The sequence below is a fragment of the Lissotriton helveticus genome, chromosome 12 (genome assembly GCF_964261635.1).
Source record: "Lissotriton helveticus chromosome 12, aLisHel1.1, whole genome shotgun sequence".
NCBI lineage: Eukaryota > Metazoa > Chordata > Amphibia > Caudata > Salamandridae > Lissotriton > Lissotriton helveticus.
This window is the reverse complement of record NC_136073.1, coordinates 752,860,556-752,878,876: the sequence shown is the minus strand read 5'-3', so window position 1 is coordinate 752,878,876 and position 18,321 is coordinate 752,860,556. Positions and strand designations below refer to the sequence as shown.

The 18,321-nt window shown below is 44.3% G+C and overlaps 1 protein-coding gene across 1 annotated transcript in view; it reads right to left on the bottom strand.

Moving 5' to 3' along the window:
* Positions 1–597: 597 nt before the first annotated feature.
* Positions 598–18,321, bottom strand: part of LOC144798833 (uncharacterized) — a 59,724-nt gene continuing 42,000 nt past the window's right edge. The window contains exons 4-5 of the mRNA XM_078669883.1: positions 1,575–1,597; positions 598–1,479 (exon numbers count right to left, since the gene is read on the bottom strand). Of these exons, the coding sequence (XP_078526009.1) occupies positions 1,437–1,479; positions 1,575–1,597 (66 nt within the window). The 3' untranslated portion in view covers positions 598–1,436. The remainder of the gene's footprint in view (positions 1,480–1,574; positions 1,598–18,321) is intronic.

Below are 18,321 nucleotides of genomic sequence, written 5' to 3'. Positions count from 1 at the left end.
AGGGGAATCATTACTAAGTTGTATGCCTCAGTACAAAATGATAGGCCCCCAACCCCAAATTTGACATGCTTAACCCTAATTGTAACCCACATATAATTAATTTCAAATATTGCCACCAAATGTATTTTACAGTGGTGAAGTTGTAGAAATTGGGTTGTGAATGGAGGACACATGTTTGAGGTGCGCGGCACTTGATGCTGATTTCCTGCATTTGGCATGGTTCTGTCCCCCTATACAACGGTTCTGGATGCAAATCCCAGGTCCCTTGATGGTCATGGTGCTGGAGCCAGTGCCATCTCGCCCACATCTATGTCTACTGGGCCTAGTCAAGGACCTGCAGTCAGCGCATGCCAGACTCACTGCAGTGGCAATATTGTTGGCTAAGAGGAGAGTGGTGATGCATTGGGGCAAACGGTGAGTGCCCACCACAAAGAAATGGCTATCAGACATGGTATACTGCAAGGAGGAGTTGGAACTGTATGCTGAGGAGCTACCAATGCCCTTGTGGCTAAAGACATATGGTGGCCTTTGACCACTTATTGGCTTACCACCCCGGGCCTCGCCTAGGGGTGCGAAGGATGTATGTGCCTTCCTACACTGGTTCAAACTGTAAAAACATGTGTTTGAGCGACATATATACAGATGTACAGATTATGTACTCCATCTGCTAAAAGCTGCACTTTTGGGTTTGTTATATTATTTGTATTTCAAATGCATACTGCTTGAAATGCCAGTAAAATAATAATATATATATATATATATATATATTTTTTTTTTTTAATGGAGGAATGAGCTTTCCTAACCCAACTACCTGTTGAGCATATAGGCCTCGGACACTTGAACGATTGGTTAAACATATCAGGGCGTCTCAGATGTACAGACACTCACGGAGGACTTTGAGACTGACATTTACACTACATAACTGTCATTGCTATCTGGTTCTGGTGACCTAAATTATACTCCTGAATGTATATATTTATAGGTTGCAACACTTAATAAAGAACTACTGGGGAAAAAAAATTAAAGCGAATGGCCAGTCATCACAGGACTTCCCTGATGGTAAACTATTGAATGCAATGTGGAAAAGGTCCACGGGTCATCCCTTGGAAGCAAGTATGTTTTGGGCGCTATGCTAAATGTAACAAAAGAGCTGACTTGAAGAAGGTGAATGACATACACTTTTAGACCCGCATTTAGAAAAGAAGCACAGATTAAATGTGAAGTAAAATATTGCATATATTGAAAAGAATTCAGAAAAGATTTGTATGCTTAGCTTCAGTCAAATTACCAGTTTAACATTTTAAGAAATTTCCCAATAAAAAAGTAATGGAAGATGTAGTTTAAGGAATTGGTCATGTTTTTTTAAAGATCTGATATAGGCTACAGGTGGTGCTCTGAAAGGAATGTTCGTTAATAGAATTTTTTTTAATTTGGTTTCAGTACTTACCTTCTGGCGCCTTTATTTTGACTTCCTCCAACCTAAGAAGATACATTATAGTTTACTTGCATGCAACAAGGAATTACGAGCAAATATTCTCAAGTGCTTAAAGTAGATCACAAAACATAATTCTTACATTTTCTGGACACGCTTCACATCCTGAAAGAGAAATTTGAAGAATTGTTATCCATACTATTATTCCATACTTTAGAATTTTCATTTTATGTGACTTTGAAATTTTCCAAGATCATTCTTATGCCTGTTAGCTGAGTCTGAATCATCAGAAAGTACACTGTGAGCACAAATGCATTCATAGCCCTTAGAGTACACTGAATTAAGTATATTATTTTCACTTTTCATTGTTAGTATAATACCGTAGAAGTCCAATGATATTTACTTTTAGCCATTAATTTCATTTTGATCTGGCTTGCCTTGGAAAAGCTCTTAATTTTGTCCAATTGATAACCTTGTAAAATAAAATACATTCTCAACGTATGCACTTAGATTAATGTTATCACATTTTTAGCATGCATCTGTCATGGGCAAATATACATAAATATGACTTTCAATGAACTTTTCACCAGCATTTTAAATTTAATACTGGTTATTTTCAATGCTGTATCATCCATTTTTTAACATTAATTAATCCAAGACCAACCACCGGTAAACATAATATGTAGCACTCTATGAAGGATTCTGAATTGATGTTCTAGATATATCTCAATAATGCCACATGCATTATTGAATGTGAGTCAAGGTTGCATTAGTGGATATAGTTATGTTGCTGTCTGTATAGTGGAATTATCAACCCCGGTAAAAGCCTTCGTAGAGTTAAATGAGGCAGAGGTTTGTTAGAATACCAATAACAAAATATCTCCTAAAAGAGGTATGTTCAGAATGTCGATACACAATGTAGACAATATCTTGAAGGTAAGTATCTTTAGGTAATTATAGGTTTACTGTTTTTAACTCCATGTCATATATGCATATGGGTATATATACTCATATATACATACATGGGTATGTATATATGAGTTAAGAATAGTAAATCTATAATTACCAATAAGTATTTTTCTTCCTTATGCTGTGGTGGTCAATATTCTGGGTTTGTTACTTTTGATGAATGATATTTAAAGCTTGATACTTGGACAGAATACCTAATTAGGAATATTAACATTGGTGTTTATGAAATGTGACCTTTTCTTTTAAACTGTACTCTCAGAAACTAATATTCACACACCACTTCCATTAGAAATTACCCCATTTGGAGGGTTATTTATTTGGTGTCTTATTATCAATCTCAGCCAAAATATTTGAAGAAAGCATGTGGGCAACAAAAAACTGTTTGGCAAATTTGCAACAGACTGGTAACGTGAGAGAAAAGTCATGTGGAGGGTTTCAAAAGTGTGCATTTCCATCCTACTTAATTTTTTGCGTGTTAACTGAAATTTGGTGAGCAGTCTGCATTAGGCTTTATTTGATGCATCTTGCTGGGTGGAAACACATTCATTAAGTGTTTATTAAAATAATTAAAATGTAAATGGTGAAACATAATCAACCCTTCTTATAGGATGAACTTTCAAATTGTCCATCAATCAATAGTATTTTGAGTCGCAGATCCTGTAAGAAAATTACGAGAGCAGCTATTTGCTTCTCTTGTTCACATTCTCTAATGGTGCAAGTGCTCATAAACACTGTGAGAATTAAAAAAAGGATTTCAATGAATTCCAAAAAGGAGAGCTGCGGAGAAGCAACTAGCTTTGGACTTAGTGTGTTATTTATGAGTAATCAGAGCAGAACGCAATGTTTTGCATTTTATTTCATTTTGAATACGCGGACTTGAGTCTGGTAGCCATTTCATAGTGCTGTTGACACTCTAAACAGTTATTGTTCGGTCGTGCACCTCCCAATTCGTGGGGCACATACAGAAAGATTTCCTCAGTCCCAAGGAGACAACCTTCTGAGGGAAGCTCTTATCAGCTGGGGTTATATGCAGGTCCGTGAAACCTCACCCTGGCTCCTGAAAATACAAACATACCTTTTGATGTTTTATGTTATTTTGAGAAAGTCTTCCTTTTGTCCTGTTCACCCCCATTTTTTGCTGACTGGTACTGAAGTTAAAGGACTCTGACTGTGCCCTGGGCTCTGGTAACCAAGCCCAGGACTAGTGCTCTGTTTAAAAAGGTACATGTAATTGGGTACACTTACCATTGGCAATGACAGACCCCTGTGTGTCCCTAGTTTATAATAGGACCTGGGGAAATCAATCTACCTATAAGTCCCTACTAGACAGACCCCCCAGGATATAGCGGCATGGATTCACAAATTTAGCGGCACAAATATGGAAATTTAGCGTTACAAATATGGAAATTTAGTGGTATTTTGCTGCACTTTATTTTACTCCTTCCAGTTTATTCCTGCGTTTAGATGTAGAACGTCTCCCACCCCCTGCATGATTTGCTTCAGTTGGAATTAAAACTGTCTCTCTCACTTTATTAAGTGTGATGTTTGACCTCGGAAATCCTGTTGGCGGGTTAAGGAGTTTCCTCAGGTCAGGTCAGACATGGGCAGCGAGGAGGCTACTTCGAAGATTAACATTTAATAAGAGCATGCATCATTCTAAGATATCTGTCAGAGCGTGTGTATGCTTACTCACGAACTGCAGCCATCTTGGAATGATTTCAAGATGCCTGCCAGTGCATCCATACTCAGGTGTATGCAGGGGCAGCCATCTTGAAGAGGTTTTGGAAATAAACTTTATCAAAATACATAAGAATTGACAAAGCCAATAGCTCTATTCCTCATTTTACAAGGCAAGACCTATTGACCGTGCCAATGTTTGCTTACAATTTAGCCTTTTTGATGCTACCTTGGCTTGGAGTACAGGCCAACCTTTTATAAAAGAATGCAATGGGGGTAAAAAATGTCTTGCTCCAGACTCAAATATTTAAGATATGGGCATTTCATTTGAATTTGTCATGAAACAACGATTTGTACTCAATGTCCCGAAATACCATTGTGTAAACATTAAATAGCACTAAATGCAAAACGCAGCCTTCAATTTTGGGTACGTTTTTAGTCACAGTTAGTCATGATGTGTGTTTTTAGGTATGCTGTAAGCTTATGTGTGTACGCGAGCAGTTACAAGTTTCACCTTGTCTTTTATTTATTACTCTAAATGCTGATGAGTACAACCAAACAAAAGGAGATCTAATTGAAGCACCATTATGTGCATAATTTATTGTATTAATTTAGTGCATGATTAATTGATGAGTGTGATCACCAAACAGCACAGAATTTCTTGATGGACCTTATAAATAGCACACTATTACCTGACAGCAATCGTGTCCTAATGCAACCAATTCAGATTATATACTGACCTTTACCAATCTAAGTCTGACCTCAGGCAGGCACACATCACCTTCCAATTTCACGGGCACTTTTGTAAAAATCGCGGCATTTTTACAAAAGTGCCGATTTCGAGGGGAACTTTCGTAAAAATCGCAGCATTTTTACAAACGTGCTGATTTCGCGGCAAACCGCGAAATCCTGGAGGGTCTGACTAGATAATAGGGCACGGAGTATAGATGCCCAGCAGATTTCCTGCACTTGCATGTGTGCACTGCTGTAGGTCTGCTGACCTTTTTAAGGCAGCCCTGCCTTGCAGTCTGTCATTAAAAATAAATTCTCACAATTGGTACTGACAGACCCTATAAGCACTTGGTATATAATAGGGAAGGGGGTTCGAACTACCTATACGTCCCTAGTTTGTAATAGGGCATGGAGGTTTAGAGGCCTAACAGATTTCCTTCACTTGCATGTGTGCACTACTGAGTACCTGCTACCATTTTAAAGGCAGCCTTGCTTTGCAGACAGTCTTTAAAAATAAATTCAATGCAAATTCGACTTTCGTGGTATAAGCACTCTTAAAGTGATAATCCACCTTATGTTTACATACGAGTCGGCCCTAAGGTCTCCCCTAGGTGTCCCAGGATGTGGCCTTACGGCTAGAGTGGTCGACCTCTAAGCTGGGGAACTGGGTTCGAGTCTCGGCAGGGATGCTCAATATCCTGTGATTCTGGGCAAATCACTTAATCTCCCCGTACCTAACAAAAATGAATGTGTCCATCTATAAATAAACTGCTTCTCATGTAAAGCGCTGTTGGTTTTCATCCTTTACAACGCAACTTTTACCAGGCAGTGCCTTTACGACGCAACTTTTACAACGCAAACCATTACAACGCATTGCGCTAGGGGGCGCTCTAGGATAGGGAATAGATTTAATTTACTATCCAACACCTTTCCTACTATCCACGGGGACTGGAGTTGGAATAGTAATGAATATGCTACTTACCAGCATGCATCTGTTCTTGGCATGTAGGGCTGCTAACATTCATATCTTTTGCATTAGATCGCCGCCTAGTGTTGGGTCCGGATGATCGCACATTGTTGTCCTGGAAGAGTCTTCGAAGTATCCTGAGATAGGTGGCTCCTCCCCTGGACTACAGTGCGCATGGGCATCGGCTCCATCCCCAGATTGTTTTGAGCCATTGTGGCAGAGATGGAGTGTAAAGTGTAAAGGATGTCCATGCTAATGATTGAATGCAAGAGTATGTCTGCAGCTGGGACAGGCACCGGGGAGGAGGGTGGGCGATATGAATGTTAGCAGCCCTACATGCCAAGAACAGATGCATACTGGTAAGTAGCATATTCAGTTCAAGGCATGTGGGCTGCTAAATTCATATCTTTTGCATAGAATATATAGCAGTCCCTCCGTTAACGGCGGTTGCCCGTGCCAGCTGCAGAAACTTGAAAAAGTGTTTTGAGAACAGCCTGTCCTACAGCTGCTTGCTGCTTGGAATGCACATCAACACAGTAGTGTTTTGTAAAGGTATGTGGTGTAACCCACGTGGCTGCTCTGCAAATGTCTTCTAAAGGAATGTTCCCCAGGAAAGCCATAGATGCCCCCAATTTGCGTGTGGAGTGCGCCCTTGGGGGTATTGTCAAGGTACGTTTAGCCTTTTGATAACAGATTTGGATGCACTTAACAATCCACCTGGCTATTCCTGCTTTGGAAATAGGGTTGCCCTTGTGCTGTGGCGAGAAGGCAACAAAAAGTTGTTTTGTTTTCCTAAAGTGTTGTGTCCTGTCAATATAGTACATCAACGCCCTCCTGACATCCAAAGTATGAAGCATTCTTTCCGCCACCGTTTGTGGGTTTTGGAAGAATGCAGGCAAGTCAATAGTTTGGTTGAGATGAAACTGTGACACCACCTTCGGAAGGAATTTGGGGTTAGTACGCAGTACCACCCTATTTGGATGAATCTGAAGGAATGGCTCTTGGATTGTGAGCGCTTGCAGCTCACTAACCCGCCTCAGTGACGTAATAGCTATTAGGAAAGCTACTTTCCACGTTAGGAACTGGAGTTCACACGAGTGTAGTGGCTCAAAAGGTGGTCCCATCAGCCTGGTGAGGACCACATTGAGGTTCCACACCGGAGCTGGCGGTGTTCTTGGGGGAATGACTCGTTTCAGACCTTCAAGAAAAGCCTTAATGGCAGGCACTCTAAAGACAGAGAGATGCTGCCTGTTTTGAAGATAAGCTGCTATGGCGGATATATGTATCCGAATGGAAGTGTACGCTAGATTGCACTTGTAAAGATGTAACAGATAGCAAATGATGTTAGGGATAGATGCATCTAGCGGGTTGATGGTATTGGCCGTACAGTAAATGACAAAACGCTTCCATTTTGCAGCATAGCATGCTCTGGTAGTAGGCTTTCTTGCCTCCTTGATGATGTCCATGCATTCTGGAGGTAGGTGAAGGTATCCAAACTCTAGGACTTCAGGAGCCAGATCACCAGGTTGAGCTGGTGCGGATCTGGGTGCTGAATGTCTCCATGGTTCTGCGTCAAAAGCCTGGGCGTGAGGCGCAGCCTTTGATGCGGCACCACCGAGAGTTCCAGAAACGTGGTGTACCATGCTTGGCGCGCCCACGTTGGAGCAACTAGGATGAGTGTCATCGAGTGCTGCCTTAGTTTTCTTGCCACCAGCGGTATCAGGGGGGCTGTCGGAAAAGCGTACGCAAATCTGCCTGACCAGTTCATCCATATCGCATTTCCCTGCGACTGCGGGTGTGGGAACCTGGCGGCAAAGTGTTGGCATTTTGCGTTTTCGTTTGTGGCAAACAGGTCTATCTTCGGATGACCCCACTGCTGGAAGTACGGGCGGAGTACTGATGGATGTAACTCCCACTCGTGCATTTGATGGCTGTATCTGCTGAGCAGATCTGCCATCTGATTGTCCTTGCCCGGGAGGTGTTCTGCCATGAGGAAAATGTTCCTCTGAATGGCCCACTTCCACATGCTCTGAGCCAGATGAGACAGCTGTGGCGAGTGGGTGCCCCCCTGCTTTTGAATGTAGTACATCGCGGTCATGTTGTCCGTCCGGACTAACACTACCTTGTTGCACAGATGTACATTGAAGGACTTGAGCGCCATGAAGATTGCCATCAGTTCCAGATAGTTGATGTGCATCTTCTGTTGCTGTGTCGTCCATAGTCCCTGCACTGTGTAAGTGAGCAGATGAGCTCCCCATCCCTGGAGAGACGCGTCCGTTGTCAGGATAATCTGTGGCACTGGCTCCTGGAACAGTCGGCCCTTGCAAAGGTTGTGTGGATTCCACCAATGCAGAGAGTCGTACGCCCGACTGGTAACCAACACTAGGTCTGTTAATTGTCCCTGAGCCTGTGTCCACTGATTTGCTAAGCACTCCTGGAGCGGACGCATATGTAAACGTGCGTGAGGGACTATGAAGATGCAGGAGGCCATCATGCCAATCAACTGCATGAACACTCTCGCTGGAAGCGAGTGTTGTGGTCTGAACTTTTGGATCAGAGACTGCATGCTGTCTATCCTGACTTGGTTTGGCTGAGCCACGGCCGTCAGGGTATTGATCGTCGCACCTAGAAACTGCCGGACATGTGCCGGCTGAAGATGCGACTTTGGGTAGTTCAACGAGAAGCCCAGGTTGTGAAGGAGGTGAATGGTAGTCGACATGTCCGCGGCGCACTGTTGTTCCGACTTGGCTTGAACGAGCCAGTCATCTAGGTAGGGGTAGACATGGATGTTCTGCCTCCTGAGGTGCGCCGCTACTGTCGCCAGACACTTGGTAAACACTCTTGGGGCTGTGGTCACTCCGAAGGGCAGGACCTTGAACTGATAATGCTTGCCTTGGATAGTGAACCTGAGGTATTTTCTGTGGGACGGGTGTAGTGCAATGTGGAAATAAGCATCCTTGAGGTCTAAGGTTGCTAAGAAGTCCCCTTGGTTCAACAAGGGAAGAATCTGTTGCAGTGTAAGCATATGGAAATGTTCTGACAGTATGTACAGGTTGAGGGGACGCAGATCCAGAATGGGTCTGAGAGATCCGTCCTTCTTTGGAATAAGGAAGTACAGGGAATATACCCCTGTTCCTTCCTCCTCGACTGGCACGAGCTCGATTGCGCCTTTTTGCAGCATCACCACTACTTCTTGCTGCAATAAGTGCAAATGCTCTGCGGACATAGGCCGTTGCCTTGTTGAAATGTTGGGTGGAGTGGACTTTAACTCTAGACAATAACCGTACTGGACAAGTTTTCGTACCCACCTGTCTGTGGTGATGTTTGTCCAGACTGGCAGGAACTGCTGGAGTCTCCCCCCGACAGGTGTTAAATGGTCGGGGGGCAGTGACAGAGAGTCACTGTTTGTTTGGGGCAGAGGAACGGGAATTGTTGTTTCCTCTGCCACGTCCTCTGGTGTTGTTTCCTCGATTACCCCCTTTGTTCTGCTTGGGGTACGAGGACTGTGCTCCACCTCTAGAGAACTGCGACTGTTGACCCATCTGTCCTCTGGTGACTCCACGCGCACCTGAGCGACGAAAAGTGTTGCCCCGGAACTGTTGTGATTGTAGGGCCCCCATAGACTTAGCTGTTTCGTTGTCTTTCTTAATCTTTTCGAGGGTGGTGTCAACATCAGGACCAAACAGTCTATCAGGATTGACTGGCTGATTGAGTATGGTTGTCTGAATGTCCGGTTTAAACCCCGATATGCGGAGCCACGCTTGTCGTCTCAGCATAACGCTAGTGTTAATAGCCCTAGCTGCTGTGTCTGCGGCATCAAGTGCACACTTTATGGCTGCATTGGAGATTAGTTTGCCCTCTTCTATAAGCAGTTTGGTACCTTCTTGAAACTGCGGAGGCAGGTGTTGTAAAACTTGCTCTAGGGTGTCGTAATGCGCCCTATCATAACGTGCCAATAGTGCCTGTGTATTTGCAATACGCCAGAAATTGGCAGCCTGCGCAGCTACCCTTTTGCCCCCTGCCTCTAGCACTTTTGACTCCTTGTCCGGGGGAGGAGCTTCACCCGTCGTTTGGGAGTTCGTCCTTTTGCGGGCATTTGCAACCACAAGGGAGTCAAGTGGCAACTGTCCCCGAATGTATGCAGGGTCTGCAGGTGCTGGTCTGTACTTCTTTTTGATGCGTGGATTGACCACCCTCGCCCTGGTAGGTTCTTTAAAAATGTCCGCAGCATGCTTAAGGACCCCTTTGAGCATAGGCAGTGTCTTTACTGTCCTTTCAGAGACTGAAAAAGTGTCAAATAGAAAGTCTTCTTCAACTGGGTCAGCATGCATGTCCACATCATGATTAGCAGCTGCCCGTTCAATGAGTGCATGAAAACCTGCAGAATCTTCTGTTGGGGATGCACGTGCAATGAAAGGCTGTGGGTCCTGCCCCACATTTTGGGTATCTTGGTCACCTATGTCGTCATAGGAATCTTGCTGTGCATCGGGTTCATTGATGGGGAAAGTGTATTGGTCATCTTCTCCATATCCCTCACCCTCAGAGTGTTCTGGGGAAGGTGTTGGGCTCCTTCTAGGAGTAGGCTGTATAGGTTCTATCAGGGCTGAAGCGTCCTGAGCAAGCCGTTTCTTCTTCAGTGGGATAACATAAGAGTCCACTGGCTGTGAAGTGATCTTTCTTTTGTAAAGGGTCAATTTGCCCGTGTCTGCGTCGATAAAACGCTCAGAATCTTCTCCTGAGTCGAGTAGTCGACCGGAAAGTGCTCCAGACGTTGATGATTCCGACGTCTTTGGCGCCGTCTTTGGCGTAAAGGCCTTCGGTGCCTCCTTTGGCGGCAGAAGGAAGAGAAGTTTACCAGCAGGCTTTGCCGGCAAGTCCATCGGCTTCTGGTGCGACGGCGTCGGAGCCGACGTTGCAGAGGCCTTGTCCCGAATTCTCTGTAGTGAAGAGACGATGGGGGACGCGTCACTCACAGCGTCACTTGGCGCCGCCGAGGAGGCCTTCACCCTGCCTTCGGATCCGACGTCTTGTTGGCCCTTTTGAGTCTTAGACGTTGATGCTGCAGCCGTGGACACAGAGTCCTTGGACCGATGTGTTGAGCTTTCCGCTGTCGATCCGTGTGATTTTGCAGTCGGCACCGGAGTCTTGTCGCTGTGTTTGGCGGGCTTTGACGGCGTTGCACCGGTCGACCCGTGCCGAACTCCCTTCTTAGAGGAAACCTCCTCCGCCGACGATTTCGACACTGTCGAATCGACAGTTTTCTTCGACTTCTGTGGACCGGAGGCCGACGGAGTCGATGAGGCATCAGGCTTTGGTGTTTTTGGTGGAGCGGCCGCCATCTTAGGGACGCTTGAGTTCGTAAGTTTCGGTTTCGGGTCGGCCATTTTAGGTGTAGTCGATACCGTTTGTTTCAGTTTCGGTTTCGATACGGGCTGCGCAGCAAGTATGTCCGTGGCCGGGCCTGAAGGCGGGGCCGTGGCTTGCGGTGCGGGGTCTTGGGTAAGGCCGACTGGCGATCCCGTGACCCGAGCCTGATCCGTGTAACCTTCGGGGCATAGCTCATCCCCTGAGCTATCTTCCGCGGCCCCATAAACTTCTTCGACGTCCCCTACCTCGTCGACGTATTCAAGGCCTTGACCCACGACTCCGTCGTCGTCTTCCGGATCCGCCTCGATGTCCGTCGCGGGCGGTGAAATTTGAAGATGATGGCTCTGGCCCTCCTCTCCTTGGTCGCCGAAGATGTTTTCTGGATCCGGGGCCGCTTGTCTGGCCTCAAGGCGCACCGCGCGCCGAAGTTTGAGTGTCTTTTTTGACCTGAATCTGGAGCAGGCCATGCAGTTGTCCTCGTTGTGGTCCGGCGAGAGGCACTTGTTACAGACCGGGTGCACATCGATATGTGGGTATTTTGACCCACAGACGGGACAGTATTTAAACGGGCTCCGCTCCATGCTAAGAAGTCGCGGTCGTGTTGCGATGAGAAGGCCTCGATGTCCGAAGAGTGATACGACTCCGTAGATTCCGACTCAAAGAGACGGAAGAACTCGAGACCGTACGCAAACAATACCGGCGCAATGAATCTAAGGCCTTTTGGCCTGAAAAAAGCTAGGTTTCTCGGTTCCGACAGAGAGACGTCGAGACCGCATCCGAACCCAATGGCGGAAAAAAACAATCTGGGGATGGAGCCGATGCCCATGCGCACTGTAGTCCAGGGGAGGAGCCACCTATCTCAGGATACTTCGAAGACTCTTCCAGGACAACAATGTGCGATCATCCGGACCCAACACTAGGCGGCGATCTAATGCAAAAGATATGAATTTAGCAGCCCACATGCCTCGAACATTAAACTATTCACTATCCAGCGCCCCAAAGCACTATGCGTTGTAAAGGTATTCGTTGTAAATACCGCGTTGTAAAGGCATGCGTGGTAAAAGTATGCGTTGTAACGTCATACATTCAGCGCTGTTATACCTGATATCTTCGGGTTGATTACGCGATAAACAAAAAAACTATAAGCAGAGACCTTATAAAAGGTGTTTTATATGCCTTGATGAGTGAAAACTGTCCATTTCATTTTCCCCATTGTAGCTACTTAGCTCCATAGTTTGACATTGCAATATTTTATGTAAGTATAACTATTGCTAGGAAATGTATCAAATGTCATTCAAGGACTTATAAGATTGGTACTGATGAATTCAACAACTTGTAATGGTTGAATTTGTCATAACTAGTACAGAAAATAAGTTATAAGACTTTCTTTTCTGTGAGGCAAATTCCAGCTTTCTAGCAAATCTCCCCTGATTAGTAAGCTCTAACAGGCTTAGCCAGGCTGCTTTCATTAGGCCATAAGTGGCCTGGCCAGAGCAGAGGTTATCTGATAGTGGGAATTCTGCAGCTGCAAAGGCCAGGCAGGGGAGATGGGTAATAAATCATGGGCTGCAATGAGACGAGGACAGTAAAGGAATGCCAGGCCTACCTACCCCACATCATGTACCCCCAGCCAGATGGAAGGCTTAGGACAGGAATTTACAGAGATCAGGAGCAGGAGAGCTAATGGAAATGAGCCATGCTATGGGTTGGTTTAGCCAGCTCGTACTTCTCTGGAGAGAATTTATCCATGTTGGAGTTTGGAAGTGCAGTGCTTTGTGGGATAAGAAGATGTCACTCATTGGAGGAAGTTGTCATGCTTTTGGGTGGCAACTCATTGGACAGAGGTGCCCCCTTCTTGTCGCCCCAGAACACTGAATAAATATGTGAAAGTTGCATTGCCTCTCAGATCTGCTGCCTGAAACTACAAGGAAAGAACTGCCCTGCTGGAATCTGGACATGCACCCACTCGGAGTAATTGCACCTGCTGCCTGCACAGTCTGGTACTACAGCCTAAAGGACTTTGCCTTGCTTCAAGAAGGATTAAGGAGTAGAATCATTTCAAGCTAAAGGTTTACAGAGCCCACCTGCGTCATCTCCACCATGAGTCCCCAGCCTGGAGTGCATCCAGTGGGCTTTAAAGGATTTGGCCAAGTGCATTGTGGGAATTGCAGACCAGACCTCCCAGAGACCACGTGGGAGATTCCAGAACTTTGGATTGGTGTTTTGGACTCTTTGAAACTACAATCAAACCGTTTGGAAGAACTTTGGGAAGTTTTGAGAACTTTTGTGAAAAAGCTGCATAAGGTGACCGACTCGACGTCTAGAGTCAAGTCAGCCACCCTGAAACGCAACCGGTCCTGGATTTCAGGTTCCTCCTGCTGAAAGCTCTGGAGGACAAGACTTTCCAGATCTGACCAGGGGGTTCACAGAAACTCAAGTCGGCAAACTCTCACAGAATCTGGCCGCTTGAACTGCCTTGCCCGACGTCGGAAGAAGTTTTTCTAAGTGTGAAGGGAAAATTTTGATCGGGGCCTCCCACTTAGTGTATCTGACCAGGGCTCATTCGCGGTCGGCCTCCAACTTTGACTTTGTCTGATCAAGCGCGACCAGATATCCCAAGTGAGAGCTATACGTTTTTAGCCACTATAAAGTGGTTAATCTATAAAATGTATATCTACGGTTCCCTACACTGGAGTTTTGTCGTTTTGGTGTCATTATAAAGATAAAAATATTTCCTATTTTTATAAATTGGTGTGGGATTTATATGGTGTGTTGTGTTATGTCTTACTTATTTCATGTATTGGTGTTTTGAAATGCTTTACATACCTGTCTCCTAAGTTAAGACTGACTGCTCGCAGCCAGCTACCAAGGGCCTAATTTACTGAGACCGTTACCGGACCTTGTATTGTGTTGGTGGCCTTATTGCTGGTGGTAGGTGCATACGTACCCCTACCAATAACCCACTTTCTGTCAGTTATGTTAGTCCAATTACATTTCTACAGAGTGTGTTGAAGATATTATGTAAGATATTATGTATGTTAATTGGATGATGCAGATTGAATTATGCCTGAGTCTTTAGTTTTACAGTATTAACTCAATAAAAAGTTTCGCAAAAAAGGTTTAAAGTGTGACTGTAACCTTACAGATATACTGCTGCTGGGCAGGAGTCTAATTGCAACATCATAGTATCAATAAACAACTAATGCAAATATACCCAAGGTTACAGGGTTTTCACAAATAAGAGCAAATGTTGTGTTATGTGCAAAGAGAGGGGTTTGAATTCCACAGAGAAGCTGTTCTTACTGAGAATGCTCTCCGCCCTAGTCTCAACCTACTAAAGATAAGTACTTCTTTTTTTTCAAAACCTTTTTAATGTTTTATCATAAATGGAAAACATTGGCGATACAGGTCCTTTACAGCCGAGAGAAACAAAACATTACAGATCATATAAAACACATCAAACCCATCCAAATGCTTAGACCAAACTAATAACAGATTCATCATGTATGTCATTTCCCATCCCCATGATTATCAGGAACACCTGCCACAACGTTTCAACAGATGCATATTCAATATATGGTTGAATATTAAAAGTGGTTAAAATCAGCTGATTCTGCTGGACACTAGGCTTTATAATCTCGGCGACAGTCTTAACGTATCCAGCAGCAGGAGGCTCTCTTTTTTTAAGTCTTTTCTCCTTACTAGTTGCATAGTACTCGGGTCAGTAAAATATTCTATGTTGCCTAAGTCATGCAAATCTCAAACGTACTTTACCGACTGAATCTTTAAAACCCTTTCCAACTTTAAGCTGTCCATTAAAATATCCCTATTTAGCTGGGTCTCCATTTTTGTCCAAATCAGGTGCCATAAAAGGACAGGCTCCATGTTTATGAGGTTAGAGAAGTATGGTAAGCCCAGCTCAGCATGACAAGCGTACGAAGATGTGCTACTCGGAACCGACAGAATGAACAAGTGCAGTTGTGGTTCTTGAAAACACTAATTTTTTGTAGCTAATACGGCTTGAGCCCATGAATCATTCTGATCAAAGATTATTGATCAAAGATTATTCCAAGGTATGAAAATCTCTTTGTGGGCCTTTTTTCTGTCCATCCCCAAACATATCCCTGCACCTCCGACTGCCACGACCACACCACATTATGAATGTCTGTGTGGTGTTCACCTTAATACAGAGATCACTCATAAAATTTGAAAAACTATCTAGCACCCTTTGCAGACCTACTTGCGTATGTGACATTAAAACCGCGCCGTCTGCATAGAGGAGGGCGGGTATGGGGCATCCCGCTATCTGAGGACAATCTTTGTTATCTTTAAGCAATGCGTCTCCTAGGCCGTTAATGTAAAGGTTGAAAAGGACGGGGCCAGGACACATCCTTGTCTAACCCCCTCCTTAAGGGAATGGGGGCAGTGCAGTCACCACTCAGACCGAATCGAACTCGCACCTGAGCGTTAAAAGCGTTTGAGAAAGTGGATGATTTGTGATTCTACCCCCATCACCTTAAGGATCTCCCAGACCGTGGCAAGCCTTATGGAATCGAAAGCTGCAGTGAGATCCACAAAAGCTGAAAACAGCCATCCATCCTTCACTCGTGTAAATATCCCAACAAGGATGGCTAAATTTAAACTCTGCTCAATCGTCCCCAAGCCCTCACGAAAACCATATTGAATATAAGATAGGACTTTATTATCCACTTCCCACACATGTAAACGTTCTAAAATTATTCAACCCACTACTTTAGTCATAGAATCCGATAATGAAAGGGGCCTATAGCATCCAGGGTCCTGGCGGTTCCCCTTTTTAAAAATTGCCACAATAATTGATTCAACCCAGGTTGACAAAAAAGGTGCAAAACAGCTGGCATTGATTACCTGGGTGATAATTGGCCCTCAGAAAGTCATGTTTGACTTAAACAAGTCTACCAGAACACCGTCTGGCCCAGGAACCTTCCCACCCAGGCTTTCAGAGATTGCCCAATTCACTTCATCCAGTGTAAATTGGAGATCAGAATATTGAATCAGGGAATCCGAGGAAATTACCTCTTGGTTGTTATCAATTCCGCCCACACCATTAAAAACCCTTTAAAAAAACTCAGTCCATTGGTCCTCGCTTATCGCAATTTCAATTGTGGGACCACCTCCAGGGGTCAGGAAAGGTGCTTTAACAGCTTTCCAGGAAGCCGAGCTATCTCCCAGTAAATAGGCATCATACAAGGATTCCCATGCTTCGTTTCTAAGGGCTGTTTTTCTTTCCGTGAGAGCTAACCTATACTCCCCTCTTGCCTGTCTCACAACATCTAGTTTTCTAGGGATCTTATGTAATAATTTTTTTTAAATTGGAGTAAGCTCAATTGCAATTTGAATCAAACCATCCCTGAGTTTTTTCTTTTTTTTATTTCTGAACAAATAATTCCTACCTTACAGCACTGGATATAGATTGAAAAGAAGTCAATATACTGTCTGGGGCAGCTGTATCACTCAGGCAAGTCTCAAAAGCCAATTTACATTTAGCTATCACTTGTTTGGTAATCAATAAGGGGCCCACCATTGACCAACGCAAAGTATAACCATTTGTCTTATCAATTGTGATGTTTGCTAAAACCCGGTCAACTTTATCATGTCTATCAGTATTACTTAACAGTAATGATACAGAGAGACACAATCAGGGTCGGATTGGGATCACAATTTGGCCCGGGCACTGACAAAAAAAGTGGCCCACATTCAAGGGGCGTGGCCCAAAATTAAGGGGCGTGGCCCACAATCAAGGGCGTGCCCTTTCATGGAACACCATTTGGTTACTCTTTGAGGTCTAATTTGTAGAGAAATATTGAGTAAATTAAGCCTTTTAAAGCTTACAGAGCAGGTAACATTGGTAAAGACTAGGAGCACTGCAGTTCTGATAACTGAATACTTACTTGCAGTCTTAACGCCCTGCACAATGCTGTTAGATACTCTTTCCCAACCAGCTATGTCCTAGACTCTAATCATCACATGAATCAGAAATCTAGCACAAAGTCAAGGAGAAAGGGTAAGACTGGAATCTCTGGGAATAGAACACGTAATAACAAAAGTAAGAATTCACAAACGCGGAAAAGGCAGTCTGGGGTGTAAAGAATGCTGGAAAATGTATCTGTACAATCTAGTCATAAATGTATTTCACAGCCAGCAGGTGATGTCCGTATACAAAAAACACAGTTCTATTTATGAGTACCAATTACAGTACACATGATCCGATTTTTTATTAAGGGCCTGGGCGATGAAGTGATCTGCCCAGAATCACAGGTTGTTGAGCAGACGCTGGGACTCAAACTTGAATCCCGATCCCTGCAACTCTGGCGTCAGGCCACATATGCCTATGCACAGACCAGCGACATTTTCAAGGCATGGGCAATGTGGGCTCTGGCCCAGGGCCCCAGCCTTTTAGAGCCAGCTCTGTTCAGCAGAGAATATTGCCCTAATGACCATGCATACTCCTTAAACAGATTGTTTTAAATACCATTTTTTCAAATTTATTTTTAATATGGGCGATGAGTAAGAACCTATCACAGAGATTATGCAGAAAAATGTGTTTATGTTTCATGCAACATCCATAAAAAATGTCTTTGAGATCAAACAGGCCATCACATATGAGAAATGGGAGGATGTCACTGAGATTATTTTCAGTAATTTTAGTGAGCTGCTACTGTGTTGTAATATTGAAAACACACGTCAATGTCCTTGAATATTAGATGTAAATACATTAAGAATTTGGACAAGTATGGTAGTGCTCTGTCCAGTGACCAGCTGAAAGAGGGCATCAAAGAGCAGAAATTGGATTATAAATTCAAATCTGTTCAGAACAGGGGCCCAAAATATGTTTGGCCCAGGGCCCCCAAAATCTTTAAGATGTTTGGCACAGACAAGGAATGAAAGTGAGAGGATACTCTTCTTGCACAGGACACAGGGCCAAAGTGACAATGCCCTACATGCTGAGCAACTAAAAAAACAGCAAGGCCCCTTTCTGTCACAAAATTATTCGCGAAGGAGCACCTAATAAGCAGGAAGCCCCTGCCATTACTAACCTACACCGCCCTCCCCAGACCTTCAGCTCAGGAGTACATGAACAGCAGTAAGGCCCCTGCAATTAGTAAATTACTCAGCCCTCCCCAGCCCTCCAGGCCTC